Source organism: Rhineura floridana, chromosome 15, assembly GCF_030035675.1.
Source record: "Rhineura floridana isolate rRhiFlo1 chromosome 15, rRhiFlo1.hap2, whole genome shotgun sequence".
NCBI classification, from domain to species: Eukaryota; Metazoa; Chordata; class Lepidosauria; order Squamata; family Rhineuridae; genus Rhineura; species Rhineura floridana.
The window spans coordinates 34,323,883-34,349,634 of NC_084494.1; the positions used below are offsets into that span (position 1 = coordinate 34,323,883).

Below are 25,752 nucleotides of genomic sequence, written 5' to 3' on the forward strand. Positions count from 1 at the left end.
ATGGAAGTGGTAAGGGGATATTTGCTGACAGTTCTGTGTGGATCTACAGGGCCAATTGGTTGACGGAACCGAACTCAGATGCTGAGGAGCTGTTCCGGATGGTCGGGGAGGTGTTCATTTACTGGTCCAAGTCGCACGTGAGTGAGCTTTTCAGCAGGGAGTTGTGGCTGTATGGGTGCCGACCAAGAAGCATGCGCTCTGGCGGGTGGACATCACAAGGGAACCTGAGAGGCATCTCTTCGATCACAAGCTGCAGACTCTTGGGTGCCCTCGGCCACTGGTGGTCTGTTACATTCCAGTGCTGGAGCGGCCCATCTAATCCAGTATCCTCACCAGATGCCCATATGGGAAGCCTGCAAGCAGGTTAGATGGGTGCAACAACAATCTCCCCTCCTGCGGTTTCCAGCGACTGGTATTCAGAAGCATACTGCCTCCGACAGTGGAGGTAGAACGTACCTGTCAGGGTTAGTAGCCACTGACATCCGTGAGGAAAATACTGGAAACTGCCAGGGAGCGAGAATGATCTTTCTTGGGGCTCCAAGTTGGAGTCAAAATCTTAAGAACACCAGAATAACTTTTGGCTAGGCCAAAGCCCAGGTAGCCCAGCATCCTGTTCTCACAGTGGCCAGACAGATCCCCCAACGGGAAGCCTGCAAGCAGGACCTGAGTGTAACAGCAGCCCCCTCTCTTGTAGACGGATGTCAAACATCCGGCTCTCCCAGAGGGCATCTACCAGCGCGCTGCCGCGAAGGCACAGGTGGGGCTCATCTGTTTCTTTTCCATCCCTCAGAACTTCAAACGGGAAGAGCAAAACTTCGTAGTGCAGAATGAAATCAACAACATGTCCTTCCTGACCGCCGACAGCAAGAGCAAAATGTCCAAGGTGAGAGGAATGCTTGGGGGGGGGGAGGTCTCCCCATTGACTGGAGCCAGAATGTCACCTTGCAAGGGGGAGCCGAAAAGAATCTTTGAAGCAACTGCCTCTGGGCTCCATTCCTGCAGGAAGTGCCTAATGGCTTTCATAGCCCAGAAGACAAGAATCGACTTCCTGTGGAACAGAAAGTCTCCAGTTCAAATGTGAACACCGCCACAAGATCATTAGTTACTGTCCAGCCAACCTTTGTTGATCAGTCTCTGTCCCTCTTCCTCCTAATGTGGCAGTGATAATACTCCCCTGCCTTGCAGTGATGTTGCATGGATAATGAGATAATGGATGTGAAACGCTTCAAGTGAAAAAGCCCTATGTAACTTAAGTAACATTAATGTTATACTTTCCCTTTTCTTGTGGGGTACATGTGATGACCTAGCAGAGGAGCCCCACCTAAGCCAAATGCACTCGCCCCACCCCCCATCTCCAACCATGTCAGCTGCTCCACAATGTGTTACAGGTTACCTTCCTCCCCTTTAAATATGGGTGCAACTGGCTAGCAAGATCTGAATAAGCTGGGCCTGCTCTTTGAACCACCACTGTGTGTTTCCTTAAACATGACACAGTTGCATAATTCAGTTTTTATCGCTTTGCTGCATTCCGAAAGTCTGGGCAAGGATTGTGATGGAGAGCTAGGAGAGGTAGTCAGGGAGTTGAAGAAGGCAGTTGTGGTACAGGGATGGCCAGGGAGCCAAACTACTTACTTTCTGAACGCCCTGCTCAAGGATCCCTCAGCAGACCCTGACTGCGGATTTTCACTGTTGCAATCAATGAGAACTAGAAACCTTGTTTTCTTCTTTTGAAGAACAAAGAATGGCAAGCTTCTGAGACAGCCAAATTCTGCCCAAGCTTCAAGCTGAGGCCTCTTTCTGTACACAATTTTTTCACTCTTGACTGGTTTGGGGTGGGCAGTGGGGCGGGGAGAGGAGAAGCAGGTGGGAGCCTTTATACTGTCTTGGATCCTCCAAGTTCTGAGCAATAGGTTCTTTTCCTGAGTCCATGCCGGGTGTGTGTGTGGGGGAGTTTGCCACTTCATCTAACCCTTCTCTTTCTCCTCTTCTGTCTTGTCTCTCTCTTCTCCCTGCACCTGTGTGAGTTTAGTCTGGAGAAGGCCAGGTTAGAGAAACAACGGCCGTTCCGCCACCCATGTTTTGTTGTCGTTTGGGGGGGATCCTGCGGAGACAGCATGGCGCAATGCACATCTCTGCCGTGACCCTCCCCTCCCTCCCCTAGGGAGAGCGGCGGGAATCAAAATTCCAAAACAATCAGGGGGAGAGGGAAGGGGACACGGCTGCATGGACGATAGCAAGAGCGCAGTGGCTTTCTGCAGTTGTGGCAGCGACACATCATGCATCTGATGGGTTGGCATCGATGAGCCATCAAGCGCCCTGTTGGTGGGACTGATCTTCCATCTTACACATGAGCAAGACATCACATTGTAGGCGGGTGCCCCCTGCTGCTGGAATCACACTGACATGCCATTTCATCTAACTGACCAGGCTGCCTAAAAGCCTCCGGCCTCAAGTGGCCCCTTCCTGAAAACCTCCAGTTGTGTGTTTCTTTTTGGAAGCCTTCTTTCTCTCCCAGCATGCACTGGGCCATGCACAAGCCTCCTTCCCCTAATCTGGGTCTATGTCCTACATGTTCCTTTATTTGCCATCTCTATTTCCTCCCCTGCCTTTTGGATCCCAGTATTATTGTGACGTCCTTCATCACCAGCTGCCCTGCCACCATGTGGGAGGGAGGAAGGGAGTGGTTGCTCACGATGCCACACGTGGCAGATTTATGTGTCTTGGCTGCCAACGGTGCTATGTGTCTTGTGTGTGGTTATGTGTAGAGGTTAGAAAGGCTCTTTTGCAAGGCTGAATGTAGGAAGGCAAAAGCAGTGTGAATTAGGTGCCGTCCTGATTTAGTATGATTTTCCAGGGTGGGGATGGTGACCGCTCCATTTCATGCCAGTCCAATCCTTCCCCCTCCTCACAAGCCGTTGCTTTCCACAGAGCTGGCAGGATCCCAGGTGCCAAGCCACCCCGATGCCTGAGAATTTGATGCTAGGTCCAAGAAACCCAAAACTCTTTTCCAGCCTGCCTTCAGTGAAAGTCTTGTCTCCTGCTACTAGGAACTCTTTGTCTTGTACAGCTGAGACCAGCCTTCCCCAACCTAGAGCCCTCCAGGCATTTTGGTCTCCAACTTTCATAATCCTTGACCATTGGCTATGCGAGCTGGGGCTGATGGGAGTTGTAGTCCAAAACATCTGGAGGTCACCAGGTTGGAGAAGGCCACATGTGACCTAATCACTTCCACCGTTCTCTCCTGCAACTGCCTAGATCCCTTCAAAAGGTCAGATTAATTCTCCCTGCTGAGCCTCTTACACCTTCTCTCTACCTCTGACTCCACATCCCTGGACCTTTTGTGCCACCCAACCCACAGCTCCCCCAGGCCCATAGTGCCATGCGCTGGATCCCAGGCTCCTTTCCCTCTGCGCACCCCAGAGGCTAATTTGTAAAGGACGTTTTCCCTACATGAGGAAAGTTCCTACTTGTAGCCAAAAACATGTACATTGCCACTTTTGAAGTCTGGTGTGTTTTTATCTAATTTTTATTTTATTTATTTTTTGTCTCCAGTTTATGGATCAAGAAGCTGTTGCATGATGTGGGCTTTTGATCCATGTACTCCTGGCAGAACACCTCAGAAGTAACAATGGGCGGCTTTTTCTTTTCTCCTCTTTGGAGGTTCCATGTTTTAAAGGCCTGCATGCGTTTGGAGCAGGCCTCGCAGGATGCCTCCCTGTGGGATGGCTGGGCCAGGAACAAGGGGCTGGCTGTTGCCATGGGTTCTCCTTCCTCTTCTCTCCTACGAAGGAAGCACTCGCCCCTTATTCCCCCCACGGGAGGAGCCTGTAGCCTGCCCTCCCTAAACCCCCCAACCCACCTTACCTCACCGAATCCTCAGAGTGGCGCTTGGCCATTAAGCTTCTGCCCAGGCGATACCTTAGCATGTTGGTTAGCCCGAGTGGAGAGATCTCCATCTCCCCATATGCTGACCCCTCTCTTCCTCTCCTAACCTTTCTCCCAGTCGGGCGGCTCAGACCAGGAGCGGACCAAGAAGAAGCGCCGCGGGGACCGCTATTCTGTGCAGACCTCGCTCATTGTGGCCACCCTCAAGAAGATGCTCCCCATTGGGCTGAACATGTGCTCCCCCACTGACCAGGAGCTGATCAACTTGGCCAAGACACGCTATGCCCTGGTAAGAACATACGGGTGGGGACTGGAGGACATGGAGGGGCAAGCCTCCCAACCCGAAGGGCCAGTTGACATCTGTCTGGAGGCTGTCAGGTTGGCGAAGGCTAGACTAGATCATCTAATTTATGAGACAATTCAGCCCTCCAGAGCCCCTCAAGCCAGCTATTGTGTTTTGAGTAAGGATTGTGAGGATGTTTGTAATAAGGGTCCTTTTTTCAAAATAAAAATAGGAGTTTATAAGCCTATTCCTGATTTATTCATTTATTTACATGAATGTCTTCTTCCCAGGATGCTGGGACTATTGCTTAGTCAGAGTACAGGATCCCCCCATGATGACCCTGAACAAGAGCCAGTTTGGTGTAGTGGTTAGAGTAACAGACTAGGACCTGGGAGACCAGGGTTCAAATCCTGGCTCAGACATGAAGCTCACTGGGTGACATTGGGCCAGTCACTGCTTCTCAGCCTTAACCCACCTCACAGGGTTGTTGTGAGGATGAAATGGAGAAGGAGGAGAACCACGTAGACCAGCCTTGAGCTCCATGGAGGAAAGGTTGGGGTAGAAATATAATACATAAATAATATAATACCATAAAGCTTATGTGAACAGTGCAAGATCACAGGTACTTGTTCCTAAAAAATACAGAAATGACCATTGTCGTTCTCTCTGTCTTCAGAAAGACACCGACGAGGAAGTGCGTGAATTCCTACACAGCAACCTCCACCTCCAGGACAAGGTGAGTGTTGATGCCATGCATAGGGACGCTTAAGGAATGTGATCTTTGCAAATTCTGATACAAACGAACCTGATCTCCACCTCCGGGAGATAAGCTATCTATCAGATTTTGTACTTCTCCAAATGTTGCAACACAGATCTCAGTTCAGAAAACTATCAAAATGTGTTTTTCAGTGGCTGTCTTTGATACTGTCATATGTTTAGAAATGTGTGCATCGAGAGGAAAGCCTGTATTTAATTTAGTATTTAAATGCAAATTTTTGTGCAGATTGAAAAATAAATCACAGATTAACGTGGCAATGGGAAGTAACAGACGTAGGAGTGAATACATGCAAAAGTGACTCAGACCCAAAACACATGGATTGTGTCCATCCCTAGCTGCACACGGTGTGGACTTGCCTCCAAGGCTTTACAATCAGCCTTGAAGGCCTTGGGGCCTCCTCTGTTTGGCCACTGTAGCCAGCCTCTGAGCAAACACTCGTGCACTAATCATGGCAGGCCCATTGCGAGAAATGTGTGTTTTTTCTGGCATCCAGGAGACATCTTCAGCTCGTTTACCCTCACACAAGCTGTCCGCATCAGCCAAGTGCACACACCAGCCTTCCCCTACCTGACCAGGGGCTGATGGGAGATGTAGTCTAAAACATCTGGAGGGTGCCAGGTTGGCAAAGGCTGGTATACACATCTCCAGATGAAGCTGAGAAGGAGGGGCGGGGTGAGGCAGGCCCCCTTCACCCTGAGGGAGGAACAACATCTTCCCAACTTTCTCAGCCACGCCGACACCCACCTTTGCCCTTGCAGTGTGAGAACTCCACATCCATGCGCTGGCAAATGGCCCTTTACAAGGAGATGTCTGGCAAAGCCGAGGACTCCAACAACCCAGTGAAGATTGTCAAACGGGTGCAGGAGGTCTCCGCTGTGTTGTATCACCTGGAGCAGGTAAGAAGGATGTGGCCAGATTAGCCATCAGACGTACTAGGCAACTGTCCGAGGCCCCTTTCATGGCCCATCTGGTTAAGGGCCTCCACCAGGGTTGCCATCCTGTAAACTGGAGTGCTCCTTACAATGGAGTTCTTTAAAATGACTGCACTCTCTGACAGCTTGAAGGGATAAGCACACAACAATTCAGTGCCCTTTGGGGCTGTCTAGTTAACTCTAGTGCGTTTGGAATAACCTCCGCAGATATGGCAAGGGTAGGACAGGAACATAGGCAGCTGCCTTCCCCTGAATCAGACCATTGGTCTATCCAGCTCAGTAGTGTCTACCCTGACCGGCAGGGGCTCTCCCAGGTTTCAGATATGGGATGTTCCCAGCTCTGCCTGGAGATGCGAGGGATTGAACCAGGGATGCAGAGGAGATGCTCTGTCACTGAGCTACAGATTCTGTGCCCTAGCAGACCTCTGCAAATCATTTTCTACCTGGAAGCCGCCTTCATAGGATCCTTCAGAGAAAAGGGGGTCATAGAAGGGGAGGGAAAGTAGGTCAGGAGAAGCTGGTGGGAAGCAAGGAGGGGGAGGGCTGCCGGTTGCCCAGCCCTCCAACAACTCCAGTGAGCCTTGTGCATGCCCCACAGACGGAGCACCCTTACAAGTCAAAGAAAGCTGTGTGGCACAAGCTGCTCTCCAAGCAACGCCGGCGGGCTGTGGTAGCCTGCTTCCGCATGACGCCCATCTACAACCTGCCCAGGTGAGTCAGAGGGGAGTGTGGAGACATTTGCATATGGCTTGATCCACATTAAACCCTCCACAGCATCCCGACTGGTGGAGGCTGGTCCATTAGGGCGAACAAGACACTGCCCCACTAGCCTCACCCTACCTTCAGCCAGCCCCTGCTTGCTTGCCACCTTAACTTACAACCAGGCAGGGGCTCTCTCTGCCCTGCCATTGGCCCTGGCTCCGCATCCTGCCCCTGCTGATCTCAGCTGCAGGGAGGTCTCTGGCCATACAGACACTTCATTGCTGGGATCACCAGCTGGCCCCACCACTGGAAAAATGTTGTCCCGCTCCTCTGCACCTCTTCACAAAGTACGTTAGGGCACAGGTGGGCTAGCTGCTGACCCGCCCCATCTGCTTTCCAGGCACCGGGCTTGCAACATGTTCTTGGAGAGCTACAAGCTGTCCTGGATCTTCACCGAAGAGCATCCCTTTGAAGACAGGATGATCGATGATCTGTCTGTGAGTCCTGGGAAAATAATGGAGAGGACAAGGCCAAATGATACGCAGCCTCCAGCTCTAGTGCTAAACCGAAAGCTGTCCTTAGTAATGGATCCCCATGGATGCAGGAAGAGGGAGGGTGGCGCCAGTCTGTCTTTGAGTCTTTATGGTGAAATATGCCTGGCACATTGGCAATGAAGAGCAGTGCTCTGATGTCAGTTTAACGCCTGGATGGCCTAGAAGGACAGTGTCTTGATCCCCTTGGCTGCGAGAGAGAAGAGGGGTCTTGAGGTTGTTGGCCATGTGCAATGGACCATAGGGCTTTTCAGTCGAGCCAGTGTGGTGTAGTGGTTAGAGTGTTGGACTATGACCTGGGAGACTGGGGTTCAAATCCCCACACAGCCATGAAGCTCACTGGGTGACCTGGGGCCAGTCACTGCCTCTCAGCCTCAGAGGGAGGCAATGGTAAACCCCCTTTGAATACCTTACCATGAAAACCCTATTCATAAGATCGCCATAAGTCGGGATCGACTTGAAGGCAGTCCATTTCCATTTTCATGTCACCAGAGGAAACCAGGAAATGAAAGGGGGATAAAGGAGGGACTTCCTGTGTGGGGACTGACATGTATTTTTTCACTCTGAAATTATGGTTAGCTTCCTTTAGGGTTCATCTATAGAACAGATTTTAAATCGAGCGGTTTAAGTGCTTCCGCATGACACAGGGGTCTTCTGCCCCACTCCCAAAGAATCTTGAAAATGGGTTCTTCAGCTCTTGGCTCTCTGTTATTCTGTTTGTAAATTAGAACAATCCACATGTCCACATAACTAATGAAATATAAAGCAATATACCCGCCGTAGCTGGATTGGAGAGTTTGGACACTGTTTTCAACCCGTACATTAGGGTCAGAGCTTGGAAGTTACTTTTTTGAACTACAATTCCCATCAGCCCCTGCCAGCATGGCCACTGGATTGGGCTGATGGGAGTTGTAGTTCAAAAAAGTAACTTTTCCAAGCTCTGATTAGGGTGGCAGTTGGGAGGAAATTCACACCAGGAAATTCAACTTTTGCATGTGCCTGAGGTCTGATCGGTCTTATCTGTGCCTCCTCCCCTCTGTCATACCCCAGGAAGAGGCTTTTGTGTGGTTTTGTTTTTCCTAGGATAAGGAAATTCTACCCTTTGGGGCACCTGCCACATGTTCACAGCTGTCCTAAGCTAACCTCTAACGCTGTGTTGCTTTTTTCCTGCCGGGGGGATGGGATGTAGAAACCAGGGGAGGAGGAGGAAGAGGAGGAAGAGGTGGCAGAAAAGAAACCGGATCCCCTGCACCAGCTCATCCTGCATTTCAGCAGGACAGCGCTGACAGAGAAGAGGTGAGTTGCAGGTGAGGGTAGGTGGGGTGGAACTGGAGCCAGGTTGAGCTTTTCTGGTGGGCATGAGATTACTGAGGCTAGGAACATCACAAGCTGCCTTATACTGAGTTGCACCATTGGTCTATCTAGCTCAGTATTGTCCACACGGACTGGCAGTGGCTCTCCAGGCAGGGGTCCTTCCCATCCCTACCTGGCAATATTGGGGGTTCAACCTAGGATCTTCCACATGCAAAACAGAGGTTCTGCCACCGAGCTGTGGCCCAATCCCATAAGGCTGTAGGCCAAACTAGATATGCACTGTCCCATTTGGCAGAGCGGGGCGGGGTGAGGGGGGTGTCTACTTTTAATATCTTAAGTGAGCATGAGGGGGAGGGGAGCAAAGCCCACCTCCCCTCCCTGTGTTACCTGGGAGCACTGGGATGCTTTCAGCTGTTTTCACTCAGCCTGGCACACTTCTGCTATGAGAGCTGAGCTGGGGGAAGGGGGGAATGACTTAAAGCAGCCACACACAGTGAGGTAAGATGGAGGAAGAAGGGAATCAGGGTTTATCTCCCCCCCCCCTGTGCACTCAGTTCATGAATAAAAGTAGACCCCTCCCACTCCACTTAATAGATGCTTTATAAACCAGCAGTTGTTTTTCTCAAACGCAGCCACATCTAGTTTGGCCCTGAATTCCCACAAACAATTTCTACTGCCAGCGGTTAATTTGTTTTTTGTAAACAAAAAAAAAAAAAGTGCTGAAACTCATACTATAGCCAAAAATGTCAAGTCACAGTGATTTCACTTCATAAGAGTCCATTCAAATTGGCCTGTAGTCTTCCTGATGAATGAGAGGTCAGAAATTCTTCTGCACAAGAGCCATCAAAATCACTGGAAATTACCAAAAGGGAAACAGAATTTGGGTCAGAATGGTTCTTTAGAATGTGGGATATAGTAATAATGAATAAGCTGACTTACCATATCTGAACAAAAGAAAATGTATGAAAACAAATCCAACGAATGAGGGGAACTTGGCCCCTCCTTCTGGAATGAGAAATTTGATGACGGTATGATGATATTCATTATTTTCCTTAGTTTGAAATCTGAGTCAAATCTTTGCTTCATAATCTTGGCTTAATAACTGTGTGTTATTCTTTTTCTGTATTATGTGAAAGTACACACACACACACACACAATAACAAAAATTACTGTGAGTTGCCCAAGAGCAGAGTTGGAAGAGCCCGGCATCAACGGTTAGATCCTGAGCCGCCTCTGTTTTGTTTCAGCAAACTGGATGAAGACTATCTGTACATGGCATATGCTGACATCATGGCGAAGGTGAGCCACTGGGCCCTGAACTGCCATTTTCAGCCATTTTAATTTGATTTCTCAAACTAAAGAAAAGAAAAAATGTAATATACAATTAGTCCCAGAAGACGGATTGATGCCTTCGTAGCACAGGCTATATTTTTACTATCAAAAGGGTTGCCACTCCTTTTTATCAGCCCTGCTCCTGTGCCTTTAGTAGTAGCCTGACACAGAAAATTAAGGAGGTAAAGCAGCTAGGGATGGGGGAGAAATTTGATTCAGTTCACATTTAAAGGTGAACCTAAATGATTTGCACTTTCCAAAACTGCACGAACTGAAACAGCCATCCTTCCAAATTTGCAGTTCTCCAGATTTTGCAGTGTAGTTCTCCGAGTAACGTGTTCAAAAATGCATATACTAAGTAAAGTCGTACATTCAGTGTAGTGGGCCCAAGCCTGTGGGACTCCCTCCCAATTGAGATTAGATAGACACCCCCTTTGTTGAACTTCAGGCACATGATTAAGGGAGCAATCCAACTTATCCTTCCACCGGGCTGGGGTGAGTTGGATGCCACAGATCCCCGACAGCACCAGGAGGCTCCTGGCTGTGCCGGGCTCCACCAGCAGCAGCCCTTCACCATAGTGGAGATGTGGCTCTTCCAGGAGCCTCCACGAGCCGATGGGGATCCACCAGGGACAGCCAGCCCGGGGAATGGAGGCCTGGTGAAAGCCAGTGGAAAGCCTGAAAACGGGGCGTTCCAGAGGCATGCCGGGGAAGGAGCCATGGGGAGGGGACTTACATGAGATCCTTCTCACTTTCAGACCCCTCCCCTGGGTCCCAATCCCCCTCTGAACTCCGCTGGAGTGAAAAAAAACATTTTAAATCCCATTGTGGCCTATGGGGAGCACCTATTCCCTGGGAGGCCTGTTGACTGGAGCTGGAGCTTTCTGGCCAGTTTGTGCTGGCGGCTCCCGAACGGGAAGAGGATCCTGCAGAGCTTTTCGCCGGCTCCTCCTCTGCCCAGCAGTTAGATTGCTCCCTAAAATGTGTTTATTCCGGCAGGCATTTTAAGGTCGTGTTTAGTTCTATGATGATTTTATTGTTTTATTTTATGTGTGGCTTGTTTCTATGTACATCGCTTAGAACTACATGTGATTAAGTGGTATATAAATGTCTTAAATAAAGTGTGCATAGTGAAAATAAATGAAAGAGCATTTATATAAGGGAAAAGTGCTCGCGAAAATGTATGTATAAGGTAAAATTGCATACAAAGATATGTATGTTTTAGGAAAATTTGCACTAAAATGCTGACAAACTTTCATGAGGACTGTTAACAAAAAAGAAATCAAAAACTGATGTGGAAATTAGAAGAACTGAACTTAAGATTGGAAAAATGAGGAAAGGAGAGAAACCAAAATTGACAGATTCATCCATCCTTAGCAAATCTTCTCCCTTCACCTTGGTGGCTTCCACAGAGTGGCGTCAAAATAAAGTGAAAATGTGTATTTTGAGAGAAAATACACATAGCAATGCATTGCTGACAGGAGATATGTCTTTAGATACTCATTTAAATACACACTTAAATGTGATCTTTCTTCTGCAGATTCAAAATAGTAATCGCAAGTTAATGTGGCAGTGAAAGAAAACGAGCCCCGGGGCAAACACGGGCGGAAGTGGCACAGGCTGGAAACAGACTGGAAGTGCCCTCCCGTAGCCCAGGGTTCTATCCCTGACGCAAAATGCAACAACAATTTAGGGAGAACAGTGTTCATACTGAATATGTAGGTTCTATGTAGTACGGCAGCCTTCCCCAACCCGGTGCCCTCCTGATGTTTTGGACCACCACACCCATCAGCCCCAGCCAGCACTGCTGTAGTGGTCCAAAACATCAGGAGGGCACCAGGTTGGGGAAGGCTGCCGTACTAGTAGGAAACAGGAAGACCAACATGGTACTCAGGCACGACCCTCACCAGTCCCCCTATGAACGAGTGCAGGTTAGCGGGCCGTATTTGTCTCTCTAAGAGACCCACAACCGCTGACTATGGTGCAATGGATATATTGGATCAAGAGGTCCCGTGAGGAGCCTTTCACTAGTTCAGATGTGGGAGGGGTCTTTGTGCCTATGCGCTCATCTCTGTTGTCCTTCGCTCCCCTGGGCTCCAGAGTTGCCACATCAATGAAGGAGAAGAAGGTGGCGAAGAAGGGGAAGACGCTGAAATTTCCTTTGAGGTGAGTGATCCCTCTTTGCTTGGCCTCTCACTTGTCAAAACTCTAGAAATTTGCATCTAGGAGCACTTCCAGACAACCTGCTTACTGGGCATTTCATCCAATTTGTTTGCACAAAGTTTGTGTGGAGGTTACACGATGTCTGCCCCTTCCATGATGAGTTTCCGCCAGGCCTTGAAGACCTGGCTTTTCAGGCAGGCTTTTGGGGTTGGCTAGATTTTATCTTCATTGTTTTTAGATTTTTAATGTCTAGGTATTGTTTGCCTATTTTGTACGTCGCCCAGAGTGGCTGAACAGCCAGCCAGATGGGCGACTAATAAATTCAGTAAATAATAATAATAATAATAATGAGCATTCATCCTAATTTGTTTGGAAGCAGGTTATACAATTCCTTCTCAGTCAATCTATCATGGAATAAGAGGAGAGGTCCTCTTATGGATAAGGAATTGGTTAAGAAGCAGAAAGCAGAGAGTAGGAATAAACGGACAGTTCTCCCAATGGAGGGCTGTAGAAAGTGGAGTCCCTCAAGGATCGGTATTGGGACCTGTACTTTTCAACTTGTTCATTAATGACCTAGAATTAGGAGTGAGCAGAGAAGTGGCTAAGTTTGCTGATGACACTAAATTGTTCAGGGTTGTTAAAACAAAAAGGGATTGCGAAGAGCTCCAAAAAGACCTCTCCAAACTGAGTGAATGGGTGGAAAAATGGCAAATGCAATTCAATATAAACAAGTGTAAAATTATGCATATTGGAGCAAAAAATCTTAATTTCACATATACGCTCATGGGGTCTGAACTGGCGGTGACCGACCAGGAGAGAGACCTCGGGGTTGTAGTGGACAGCACTATGAAAATGTCGACCCAGTGTGCGGCAGCTGTGAAAAAGGCAAATTCCATGCTAGGGATAATTAGGAAAGGTATTGAAAATAAAACAGCCGATATCATAATGCCGTTGTATAAATCTATGGTGCGGCCGCATTTGGAATACTGTGTACAGTTCTGGTCACCTCATCTCAAAAAGGATATTATAGAGTTGGAAAAGGTTCAGAAGAGGGCAACCAGAATGATCAAGGGGATGGAGCGACTCCCTTACGAGAAAAGGTTGCAGCATTTGGGGCTTTTTAGTTTAGAGAAAAGGCGGGTCAGAGGAGACATGATAGAAATGTATAAAATTATGCATGGCATTGAGAAAGTGGATAGAGAAAAGTTCTTCTCCCTCTCTCATAATACTAGAACTCATGGACATTCAAAGAAGCTGAATGTTGGAAGATTCAGGACAGACAAAAGGAAGTACTTCTTTACTCAGCGCGTAGTTAAACTATGGAATTTGCTCCCACAAGATGCAGTAATGGCCACCAGCTTGGACGGCTTTAAAAGAAGATTAGACAAATTCATGGAGGACAGGGCCATCAATGGCTACTAGCCACGATGGCTGTGCTGTGCCACCCTAGTCAGAGGCAGCATGCTTCTGAAAACCAGTTGCCGGAAGCCTCAGGAGGGGAGAGTGTTCTTGCACTCGGGTCCTGCTTGCGGGCTTCCCCCAGGCACCTGGTTGGCCACTGTGAGAACAGGATGCTGGACTAGATGGGCCACTGGCCTGATCCAGCAGGCTCTTCTTATGTTCTTATGTTCTTATCCCACAATCTATTGGCTACAATAGAAGGCTTTTTACATTGTTTGCACTGCAACAATTTAATGTACTTTATTCTAATTATAATGGGGAAAGGGAAGGGCAGGGAGGGGGTGATGCAGGTACTAGGGAAGACTTGGAGAGATGCATGGCACTTGCAGGCACCATCTTAGCAACCCCCAGACTAGACCATACTGGGTTACCTAGACAAATGGGTCTGGCTCAGTAAAATTGAAGGCTGCCATCAGGGCCTGGTTACCTTGCTCAATTATATGTTGCCTGACTGAAGGGAAGTAGCTATCAGCTGGTGGCACCAGACTGGATCACCTGACCTCCTAGGCTAGGAGGAAAATAAATTATGATGTAGATTTTTCCAGCTAGAAGTCTTCTGGGATTCCCTCCCCTGCTGAGCAACCCTAGCTCCATGTCAGTGGGGTGGTGGAATCTGTTCCATGCTTTAGTCCGAGCTTTCAGCATCTTGGACAGCTCCTTGAAAGTTCAGACTAAAAGCTCGAGCGGATTTCACTGCCCTCTGATGTGGAGCCACCGGCCGCCACTGTTCTAACCAACAGCCAACAGGATTCAAGCCAAGCACTTCCTGATAAGAAGAAGGTGTGGACAGCCATCCAAGGAGATGCTTGACATTGAGCTTCAGCCTTCAATTTGCACTGTCTTGCCCCCTTGCAGGAGAAGGAGATGGAGAAGCAGAAACTTCTGTATCAACAGTCCCGATTGCACAACCGCGGGGCGGCCGAGATGGTTCTGCAGATGATTAGTGCCTGCAAAGGTCAGAGGCCACCCATCTTTATTTTCACTCCTTACCCACAGCATACGGCCATACTACCCAGAACACGCCTGATCTCGTTTGATCTCAGAAGCTAAGCAGGGTCAGGCCTGGTTAGTACTTGGATGGGAGACCGCCTGGGAATACCAGGTGCCATAGGCTTAGAGGAAGGCAAGGTAAACCACCTCTGAATACCTCTTACCAGGAAAACCCTATGAATATATCAAAAAAAAGATTCATAGGGTCGCCATAAGTCGTAATCAACTTGAAGGCATACAGCAACAACCCACAGCATATGATGGCCTCCTGGGCAGGGTACAGTCAAGTTGGGAAACCTTGGATGAGGTTGGATGGGGCAATATTTTCAGAAGACTGCCCAGCAGGGTTTTTTTCTCTTCAGCCACAAGGCCTAGCTAGAGACTTTCCCTGTGTGTGTGTGTGTGTGTTTTAAAAAACATAACCAAATCCCTAGGATCCTGGTCAGACACAGTAAACACAGAGCCCCTGCACAGGGCTGGAGAAGCATTTGACGTTCCTAAGCTGCTGCATCAAATTTTTCAGAACCGAAGCAAATGTTTATGCTACTGTTTTGCCCAGGACTGGAACCAAAGTTAGAAAACTTCCTAGGACTAGCAGCAAGTTTCTTGGTTCCCTTCTCATGTAGCCCTCCAGATGTAGGGATGGCCCTCTAGATGTTGCTGGACTTCACCTCCCATCAGCCCCAGTCAGTATGGCCAATGGTCAGGGATGCTGGGATTTGCAGGCCAGGAACATCTGGAGAGGCACAGGTCCTTTCATCCCTGAATTAGACCCAGCCTGGAACTGGAACTTGGAAGAGAAGAGGGTCACTCTGCCCCTGTACCAGGCCTCCAAGATGATATCGTCATTATCATTTATTCTATCTGTAAGGCTCCCTGCCACAAAAATTCCCAGGGTGGTGGTCCGTTGACAATACAATGCAAAAGAAAATATCAGCAATAAAACCATAAGACTTCAATATCATTAGGATAATCAGCAGCAACACAGTACATAGTCACAAAAGAACACTTCAATCATCTTGTTAACCTTCTTAAAGCCAGAAAGAACAAATATATTTTCAGTAGGTGATGAAAAGGGGTCAGTGAGGGGAGTGAGCATATTTCCAGTGGAAGGGAATTCCACAGTCAGGGAGCCATTACTGAGAAGGCCCTACCACAAATAACTGCAGTATGTGCTGCGGCTGAAGCTGGCACTATCAGGAGGATTCTTCTGCAGGTCTTAGAGCACTTGCTGGTAGATACAAGGAGAGGTGCTCCTTGAAGTACTCGGTCCCCAAGCCATATAGATTTCAGTGTAACAATAGTATGACAGATGCCAGTGGTGTAATAATTCATTTTCCTGTCTTGGTAGGAGAGCCTGGTGCTATGGTATCCTCCACCCTGAAACTGGGCATCTCCATCCTGAATGGTGGCAATGAAGAAGTGCAGCAGGTAAGGGGGCAAGGGGGAGGGAGATGCAAGGCTTCTTGGCAAGTTACTTGTTCCCTGCATATTGACTCTACTGCTGATTTGGATTTAATTTGCTGTTTATTAACATGATGTGCGGAGTTGTATTTTTAATCAAAGGAGAGAACTAGCAGGAACAAAAATTAGGATCCAGTTAGAAGTCACATTCAGTGTGTATTGTTTTTATAAAAATAGCAGCTGTGGAGACCTGCTGACCCAGATCAGGACTGTGGTATATGGGGCATGGGGTGGGGTACATTTAACCCTTTCTCACTTCACTGTGGTCCTGATAACATTCAGCCTCTTGATGCTGCTGTTCCTCCATGAGAGAAACTCATGCACATAAATGCATTGAAAGTAACCTTTGTAACACATACGTTGGTTCTCAGAAGAGCCAGAAATTGGGGCTTGTCTTCATCTCCTAATGCTGACTTTTCTCCCTGTCCTCAGAAAATGCTGGATTATCTGAAGGAGAAGCGGGAAGTTGGATTTTTCCAGAGTGTTCAGGCGCTAATGCAGACATGCAGGTGTGTAGTAGCATCTTGTTCTTTCTCCCTCTTTTCTATTTATGTTTCTTTTTATTTTGCTCATAGCAGTACTTCAGAAAATGTTGGTACACAAATCAGCCTGCTGGTGGGTTTGCATGGGGAAGGGTAGACAAAGAGGGGAACCCCCTTGCTTCCTAGACTGTTTTTCTGACCTAGCTTGTGCTGACCTTCCTTCAGGTGCCAGACTGATACTCAGGATTGCTGACCTCATTTCCTGTTCCTCCCTTCTTCTTCATCCCACCTTGGGAGAGCAGAACCTTTCCTTCGTCTTTATCTCTCTTGCAGAGATCAAAGAGCAAGCATGACTCTTTGCATCTCCAACTTTAGTTAGCTAGAACTAGGATCTTTCCTATCAAACATGTATTTCCTTTAATTAATACCAGTTCATTATTTTCTTAAAGCCAGAATCTCTCCTTCAATGGGGATCTTGCTGCAGTTCAACTTCTGCCAGCATTCCATTCCAGCGCTGACAGGTTAGAGGCCCAGGCACAGAGCCAATGTACAGTAAACAAGTTCTTCTAAACTGCCTGCCAGCTCATTAAAAAATAGAATAGTGGTATACAATAAATGCATTAAGACGCTGTAAAATTTTGAAATCCTAAAATACAGAACAAATGGATAACAGAAACATTTTCAGCAGGTAACAAAATAGCAGAATTTGGGGTGTCTGCCTTATTTCAGTGGGAACAGAATTCCAAAGTCCTGGTGCCACTATGCTGAAAGGCTTTATTTGTATAGAAACGAAATGAATGTGAGATAACTGGGGGACATTCGGGAGGACTTCTTAAGGTGATCCAGCCAGTGGATAGGAGTCAGGCGGTCCTCCAGCCCACTTGATCGTTGGCTCTTTGTACACTAACAGTAATACCTTGAACTGAGCTCGATAATGTACTGTCAGCCGGTGCAGAGCTTTTAGCACCGGTGTAATAGGCTGAAATGTAGCTGCTCCAGACAAAAGCCAGGCTCCAGCATTCTTCTTCTTCCCACCTTACATAGGAACATAGGAAGCTGCCTTATGCTGAGTCAGACCATTGGTCCATCTAGCTCGGTACTGTTAACATTGACAGGCAGCAGAGTTGGAGACGAGGCCTCTCCCAGCCCTGCCTGCAGATGCTGGTGATTGAACTTGGGACCTGCTCCATGCAAAGCAAATGCTCTACCCCTGAGTTACGTCCCTTCTTTGTTGCCTACCCTCTCTTAGGTGTGTCATCTGGAACTCTTTTTCTCGTGTGGTAGGGGTGCAGGGCTCATGGGCAAGGGCCTCTGTCTCAGGGAAGAGATGCATTGTCTACTTCTCATGTGATTTTTGCAGCCCAGGGGCATTTCAACATGACCTTGTAGCCAGACTGATTGTGGCCCACATTATCATAGATTTGTGGTTGGCCCTAGTCCACATCTGCTGATCTATCCCCTGTTTATTCAAAGAGGAAGGCGGATTTAATTATTTCAGTGTTTTTATACCCCATCCATCCTCTAGATAGGGGGTCGCCAAAGTGGTGTTGATGGGCACCAGTGTGGCCCGCCGGTACCTCCAATGATGTCTGTGGAAGGTCACAGTAACTATCCCCGCCAAAATCCACAATGCACAAGAGATTGTCACATGCTTGTTCCAGGCCTGATGTGAAGAACAGACACCACACATGTGTTCTGTAAATATGACAGGCTAGCGGGGCAGCAGTTGTGTCACATAGGAAGCTGCCTTTATAATGGGTGAGAACCACTGGTCCATCCCAGCACAGTATTGTCAGCACTGACTCTCCAGGATTTCAGACAGGGACTCTCTCTCAGCTCTACCTGGAGACGCCGGGATTGAGCTAGGGACCCTCTGCATGCAAGGCAGATGCTGAACCACAGAGGTGTGGCCCTTTCCCGACATCTAGTCTGGTCCAGAGAAAATAAAAGGTTGAAGTTGGAGTATGTTTGCTCGGAGCAGGAGCAGTGAGCAGTGTGGGGCAGCGGCACTTACCTAACCTCCCATCACCAGCGTTGCTGAGGCTTACTGGGAGAGAAAGGAGCGAGGTTAGTGGGGTGCCAACACAGCAGCAGAGCCAATCTAGCACTCATGCCCCCCGTGTGTTTGCTCTGCACCGACCTCAGCGCCACATCTCTCCCCCTAATCCCAGTAAGCTGCCGTGATGCTGGTGATAAGACACCGGGTTAGCACTGCTGCCCGCTACTGCTCTGTAGCCAGCATCCCTGGACAATGCTGTTCCAGCTGTTGCTGCGGCTGCTCTCCTTTGGCCCGCCGACGTCTGCTCCACCGTTCCCTGGCTCTGCTGACCTTGCTTCTCTTTTCTCTACTCACAGCGTGCTGGACCTCAATGCCTTTGAGCGGCAAAACAAAGCCGAAGGCCTGGGAATGGTGACAGAGGAAGGAACGAGTAAGTCCCCTCCTGGCCTCCCTTTTTGAGACTCTCCAGTAAGGCAGCCAGAGTGCTGGGCTTCTCCTGTTCCTATCAACTCCCCTGCCCTATCAGGCGGGTTTGGCAGGACATGCTCCTCCTGCCCACCCCAAAGGGAGTCGCCCTTCGGTTTGCTGCTCACAATAGCTAGTGCTGACACCCTGGTCCCAGGCACCAAACTCGTTTATGACGCCCCTGCACTGGGGCCCAGCTGCTGGCAGTCTGGCTCCAGCTCCCAGTTCAGTTGCTGAGAAATCCTTTCCCTCCTCTCTGCCCCTAGAAGCAGAGCAGCTTATGGGTTACGTGGGGGGGAGCTTGGAGCCAGGGTTTGAAGAAGACTTTTTATGCCTCTGGGCAAGGGTGGCATTCTAGCTGGTTGATCGGCTGTGTGTTCTGGCTTTTCTCCCCATCCCTAGGGGACGGGGGTGGGAAAGCTAAGAGCTGAGACCCCCCAGGAATGCTTGGTAATAGGGACTTGTCACGCTCCTGGCCCAGGGTTGGATTCCTCCTCCCTCATCTCCCTCTTCCCAGTGCGCTGCGTATATTCTCTTTGTGTTCACAGCTTCCTCCTGGTGAGACGTGGATTAATTGAGATTTCATAAACCAATAATGGATTCTCACCCTCCCAACCCACCTGACCCCCTTTGCCTTGGGTTCTCTGGTCTCATCTGTTTTTCCATTCCACATTAATGTCATTTTAATACACGCTGGGTTTTTCTTTTTTTTTTAATCATCTCCTTTTCCTTCTTTGCTGTGATGTGTTGCACTCACCTCCTTTCTCCCCCTCCCTCCTTCTCTTCCCTCCCCTCCCCTCCCCTCTCCTGGTCTCACTGATGCCCCTCCCTCAGTCATCAGTCGTGAAAATGGTAAATAATCCTTTTGCTTTTTGTTAAGCTTCATTTTTCTCTCTTTCCTTTAATGGTCAGTTTCTTGGCCTGATTTATTTATTTATTTATGCCACTTTTCTCTCTCTAACTTGATGGGTTTAAGGCTGAAAACTGATCAGAACCCCCATGTCCTGTCTTAGGGCCCCACTGGGCCCTGGGAATCTACAAGGGATGTTCAACATATTCTGTGCTGTGAATGTTGAGCGGCCACAAGGCCCAGGCACTTGAGGTTCAGGATGAGATGCCAAGAATCAGGACTGCTGAAGCCAGGATATTGTGCAGGATATTGTGAACTGTGGAGGTGCACCCAATAATGTTTCCTGTGGGGTGTCAGTTCGTGGAAGTTTGGTTGATTGGGATTTTTGGGACCTTTGGCTTAAGCTACCCCTAGTCCTAGTAAAGTTCCACCCACCATCATTGGATTCCTGCATTGAGGAGTGGGTTGGACTCAATAGCCTTATAGGCCCCTTCCAACTCTTACGATTCTATGATCAGAGTAGGCCTGGAGTCCTGGGATTGTAGGCAACACTGCCGTTGTGCTTGCTCGGTAGACTTTCACTTGCGACCACTTGTGACCATTCCAGAGGGGATTTTATGGACTTGCAGAGAGAGGAGTGGATGGGGAAGTACCATTGTGCGAGTGGAATGCCACTTGCACAACACTGGGTGCAATCCATAGGATCCCTCTGGAGCCAGGATGAAGGCTTGAATGGGAGTATGAAGCACAGCAGGCAGGAGGTGCTACTCTGTTGACTTAGCAATAGCAGATAATCAGGCTCCTAGAATTAATACAAGCCATCTTTGGCCCATAGTGAGGTTGCTCCAGATGTGCTGTATCTGGGCTGGTCCACTCCATTGAGGCTCTGCCACGTCTATTGACTGGCAGGCTGGCATTGCTTAGTCCTAGTGTGGCAAATGAGGGGTGAAGGCCTGAGAAGCAGGCAAGTCTAGAACTGTCTCTCTAGAAGAGTGGTGGTAGCAGAGAAACTATTTGCTTTCAAGTCGCAAGTTGGTTAAACATCAGAAGTATGGTTTTTATCCTGTTCCCCACCATCACTTCAGTTATGGGCTCATTGAAGTCAGGAGGATGAGGTTCCCCCCTCCCAATATTTTGGAGGCTTCCCTCCCCTTCTTCTGAGGATATCACATGCTGCCAGAACCAGAAGCGTGGTGTAGGATGAAGTGAACACATCCTCCATTAAAACTTAGGTCAACCTTTCCCCCCACCCCTCCTTGCCTGACTTGCTGGAGGGGGTTCTGATCAGTCTCGGGTGGGGTGGGGCCAGCCAGGGAAAGTCTTATCTCAGCTCTGTCTGGCGCATGCCCTTCAGCTGCAAAAAAACCAAACCAAACAAACCTCTCCAAGGCCACACATTTCTCGCACCCATGCACAATTGGTGCTGAGCACACTAACTGCACACCATGTTCACCCACCAAATGCTTTAATCGTGCTCTCCAGACTTGTGCTCTTATAAATACTCACTCCACCCCAAATTCCTTAAACCTACAAAGGCCACCAAGAGGTGACCTGTTGGGCTTCTGACAGTTAGAACTAGCCAATAAGATGTGGGTCAGAATTTACCACCACCACCCCTGAAAGCGTCCTCGGCCAATTTTCAATAGGAACAAGCGTAGACACACCATTTCTGACCCTCTCCTAGCCCCCGCTGTGTTTGTAGCAAGCAGTTGTTCAGCAAATGTGACTTCAGTCTGTATTATCTGTGTAGTAACTATTTGGAATAGTAACAATTCAGGGTGTAAGCATAACCATCTAGCTGTGTTGTTGCAACAAGTTCTTCAGTAACACAGTGGCATCTTTGCAATAGTTTGCTGCAAAATCTTTGTAGCGTTATATCTCCATAGGAGTGTTCTGGCGTTTCATATCTTGAAAAGGCGCGTGCAGTGCTTCTTTATAATTGCGCAAGTATAGAAATGATATAGTAACCAAGTAGTAGAAATGTTGCAAAGTCATAGTGTAGTATATTTGTTGCGATGCCTTCTTTTGTAACAGTGTTCCACCTTTGTAACATTTCCTTGTCTCAATAAATGCCGCGTATGTTGTGAGAATTCTGGCATTTGTAACAATGCAAGGTGCTAATAATATTTGTTTATTAAATTTGTAATGTTTGTGATGGCTGTATACAATATTTATAACAATGGGAGTTTAGTTTGTGTATGTGGTAACCATGTTATATTGTGATGATCCAGTGTCTTCATAGCTATACCGTCAAAGTGCGTCATAGAGTAACCAGCTAGTACCAATGTAGTAATGTTGAGCTCTTTATTAGCAGTGTGGCAATTTAGTAATAACTGCTTTGGTGATTTTATTAGTAAGATGTTGTGTAGAATGTGTGCATAATGAAATTATAGTTTATATGTAGGCAGTAGAGACTGGTGGCTCTGATGTCAGTGCGGCAGTGAATCCGCTCTGGGTTTTAGTCCGACCTTTCAAGGAGCTGTCCAAAGAGCTGAAACCTACTCAAACATTAGCAGTTCCTTGAAAGTTCAGACTAAAGCTCAGAGCGGATTCACTACCCCACTGACATCTTGGACAGCTCCTTGAAAGTTTGGACTAAAACCCAGAAAGGATTCACTGCCTCACTGACTTCGGAGCCACCAGTCTCCACTGTTTGTAGGGGTGACGTACTTCACTCCTGATAACCACATGCTGCCTTTGTAGTATGCCAAGATGTAACTGCTTTGTCCTTTTAGTAATTCTGCCTGTATATTAAACTTTCATAGGGTCTGTCGTGACAGTTCTCCTTTGGTGATAGTCCTGCCCTTGCAGTAGTCTCCTAATAACTATATTGCCCTTATCATTTTTCTAAGCCATCCTTGTAGTCACTGTTGTTTTACTCTTTCTTTTTAATGTGTTAGGGCAGAGATGGGAAACCTTTTTCAGCCCCAGGGCCACATTTCTTTCTGGGCAACCTTCTGGGGGCCACATGCCAATGGTGGGCGGGGCTAGTGTCAAAAGTGAGCAGAGCAGCAAATGTGAGTTTTACCTTTCTGCATTAGGCTAGTTTCTGTGTATTTGCACATCCCTCTCTATCCAGGCAATCAAGAAGCATGATCAGAGGTCAAGGACACATTCCAAACAGGGCTGAGGAGGGGGGGGCTGCAGGGTGTGAGTGGCCTAGGGAGAGTCCCCGCTGGCCTAAGGTTCCCCATCTCTGTTTTAGGGCCTGTCATGATAGTCCCTCTCAAGTAAACGTTTTTTCTTTATCCTTGTAGCCCTTGTTTCTCTCTTTGGCTGTCCTTGTAGCATTTCTAGATTTTTTTTCTTGTTTAATGATCCATCGTCTTTCATAATAGACCCTCTGCATTGTATGTGCTGTTGTGGTAGCCTCCCTACAGTAACTCACTGTAGTACATTTGCGTCACTCCAGAGTCACAATATCTCTGCAGTCAATGTGCTGTCCTTGTAGTGTCCTTGCAGTAATTACGTTGTCCTGTATTCCTGCTTTTAACGTTCCAGTGCACCTTTCAAATACCTGGAGGGCGCTAGGCTCGGGAAGGGTGCTCTAGGGCCTTTCTGATTCACAGTGTAGGCCTCAGAGAAAAATAAGCCTTACTCAGATGACTTTGGGCAACATCTTTTCCTGTCCTTCCTACGCTCCCACGCCCAGCCTTCCAAGTGGCATGGTTGCCCCTACTCAAAGGGAAGACAAAGCAAGAGGGGAGAATATCAGGTGGTTAATTGGCTTCATCCATGAAGTGGCGGAGGCAACTTCATGAAAAAAAATGGAAGGTGCTCGTCATTAATGCCAGGTGGGCCAGTATGAATCGACCTGGAGGAATGGAGGGGAGATTTCTTGTGAATGAATGACCCATTCATCATTCCTGCTTTGCCCATGCTGTTGGATTCATATCTTTGTTAATGACCAGTGCCACAGAACGGATGGTGTGAGTTGGTCACTGACCCTCTGCAACTAATTCTATTAACCTCCAAGGGTAGGGTCAAGTACTGTGTAATCTTAAGGTCACTTTACTCCAGCTTTAATTTTTCTCTTTGTCATTTCACTTTCATGTCTGCCTACTGCTGTTACATTATTCTGATCCATTACTTGGAATTTATGTCTTTTGTACCATGCCAAGTCCTTACTCCACCTGTAATTTACTCTGATCATAGTTCTATGATCCCCAAAAAGAACTTGCCCAGAACTACACTTCAAAATTTAACCTTGGATACACAATTAAAAAAAAAATGAAACCCAGTTAGGATAAAGCAGTCATTGGCATTAATGGTGTTTAATCAAACTCTTCCTATTTACCTACATACACTCCAGTCTCAACATCTGCTTATCCTCCACTAAATATATAATTCCACTATTAGGCATGCAGGGATCTTGCAAGGGTCCATATCTGTTGACATTGAGCCTTTGCTGGAATGTCACAGATAACCAATAACCTTTTCCCCAGCAACATTACTCTGTACACAACTCCGTCCTCCCTATACAATGGAGCCACAAGATTCCCTAACCAAATGCATGGCACTTGTGATCCTACTAACTTTTGGTCAACCACTGCAGTCCTCACTCTGGTCCAGTTCTCACTGATATTGCCATTCCATTAATACTGGAACACTGTTCTCTGGATTAATTCATCTTTTGCTCTGAAAAGAATTGTTTTATGTCATTGATTTCTAACTTACCCTTTATTGAATAAATAACTCCATGGTAGCTTATATGAAAAGAAGATAAAACATCATTCACAAATTCAAGCAGCATCAGCAGGGCAGATATGCTTGAGATTAGCAGAACCAAACAGCCATTAAGAGTTCTTGCGTAAAGGTCTTTAACTCGACCACCATTAGTTAAAAATTATTATGGCTGTCAGATTGGGGAACACTTAGAAAGCTTCCAAATCAATACTCAACCATTGCAAAAGCCACATGTGCACATGGGGAGAAGAACTGAGTAATTCTGTGCTATCAGTTTTCTTTAATATTTCAATTACAGTGGCCTGCACTGCTGAAGAGGCCAGCTTTCAAAAGGAAAAGTGGGTTGCCTCTTCAGCATATGATGGAAACTTTAAAGAAACTGTTGGCTCTTTAACCTTCTCCTTAACCAGCCTTCTCCTCCTCAATTGTTTCTATCATGAAAGTACAGCAGGAATGACTGGTAACCTATGGATTACAGTTTAAGAAGCCTCGCTTTGTTCACTCCTAATTCGGCCCACTTGCCTTTGGAAATCCATTGAGGTGCTGACCTGATTACCTTACAAGAGCTTTAGAGGAGATCAACACATTACACAGAAGGAGGTGGTAAAAATTTGGACTATACCACTTCTTATTGCCAATATTGTGGGGTTTGTTTGTTTAATGATCCCCATGTAATAATAACAATAAAAATCTCCCTGCATGTAATAAACAGGGCCACACTAAACCCTTCTCTCTGATGTGCTAATTTTCTACATACATAAAATTTTGTTTTTAATGTGAGGGAGCTTTCAACAATGCATCCCCCAACACCGATGCACAATAGCAAGACTAGAATTTCCCCAGCCCAATCTGCTTAATGGGTAGCACAGCTCTTATTTAAGATTCATCATCATCATCATCATCAATCTTTATTTACAGTCAACTGACCACTAATATAAAACATAATGCTGGGAGTTATAAAATAAGACTACATAGTAACACAGGGTACAGCCAGCAACAAACTGGGTTATATAAACAACTCAAATTATTTAATTACCGTTGACAATCATACAGGGTCTTATTTAAGCTTTTATTCAGGTGAGCATCCCTTGAAACAAGCCTCCAGGGTCCCAGCGTCCTTCATTCAGGCTCAGCCGCTCCTTATTTAGCAACCTCAGTGAGGGCCTAGTCCAGAGTGAAGTCTGCGGGGTCGCACCCTGATCTGTGTGCTGCAGCATCTTTGCCGTGTGGATTGCCTTGCCCGACACCATTTCCCCTGCTCAAGCCCAGCGTTGGAGAACCCCAGTTTTATACTAACCGCACATTCCTCCCCTGCCCCTGTTGTCCCATCCCCACCCACCCCTGCCACCTTATCCCCACCCCACTCCCTCATCTTCCTGCTCCCAATGTGGTTCCTGCTAATGTTGGCCAGTTCT

At 47.5% G+C, this 25,752-nt stretch overlaps 1 protein-coding gene and 1 non-coding gene across 8 annotated transcripts in view; both read left to right on the top strand.

Moving 5' to 3' along the window:
- Positions 1 to 25,752, top strand: part of RYR1 (ryanodine receptor 1) — a 163,991-nt gene that overhangs the window by 109,318 nt on the left and 28,921 nt on the right. For 2 of the 7 annotated variants that reach the window (XM_061596439.1, XM_061596442.1), the window contains 16 exons: positions 50 to 137; positions 791 to 883; positions 2,030 to 2,044; positions 4,004 to 4,174; positions 4,845 to 4,904; positions 5,705 to 5,842; positions 6,477 to 6,589; positions 6,981 to 7,077; positions 8,321 to 8,427; positions 9,693 to 9,744; positions 11,878 to 11,943; positions 14,257 to 14,356; positions 15,743 to 15,822; positions 16,288 to 16,364; positions 18,693 to 18,766; positions 19,636 to 19,653. In XM_061596439.1, the coding sequence (XP_061452423.1) occupies positions 50 to 137; positions 791 to 883; positions 2,030 to 2,044; positions 4,004 to 4,174; positions 4,845 to 4,904; positions 5,705 to 5,842; positions 6,477 to 6,589; positions 6,981 to 7,077; positions 8,321 to 8,427; positions 9,693 to 9,744; positions 11,878 to 11,943; positions 14,257 to 14,356; positions 15,743 to 15,822; positions 16,288 to 16,364; positions 18,693 to 18,766; positions 19,636 to 19,653 (1,349 nt within the window). The remainder of the gene's footprint in view (positions 1 to 49; positions 138 to 790; positions 884 to 2,029; positions 2,045 to 4,003; positions 4,175 to 4,844; positions 4,905 to 5,704; positions 5,843 to 6,476; positions 6,590 to 6,980; positions 7,078 to 8,320; positions 8,428 to 9,692; positions 9,745 to 11,877; positions 11,944 to 14,256; positions 14,357 to 15,742; positions 15,823 to 16,287; positions 16,365 to 18,692; positions 18,767 to 19,635; positions 19,654 to 25,752) is intronic. The other 5 variants (XM_061596441.1, XM_061596444.1, XM_061596440.1 and 2 more) reach the window with 3 other exon arrangements.
- On the top strand, positions 14,397 to 14,515 carry LOC133371019 (5S ribosomal RNA). The gene has a single exon (XR_009759234.1). It is a non-coding gene; the product is annotated as a 5S ribosomal RNA (ribosomal RNA).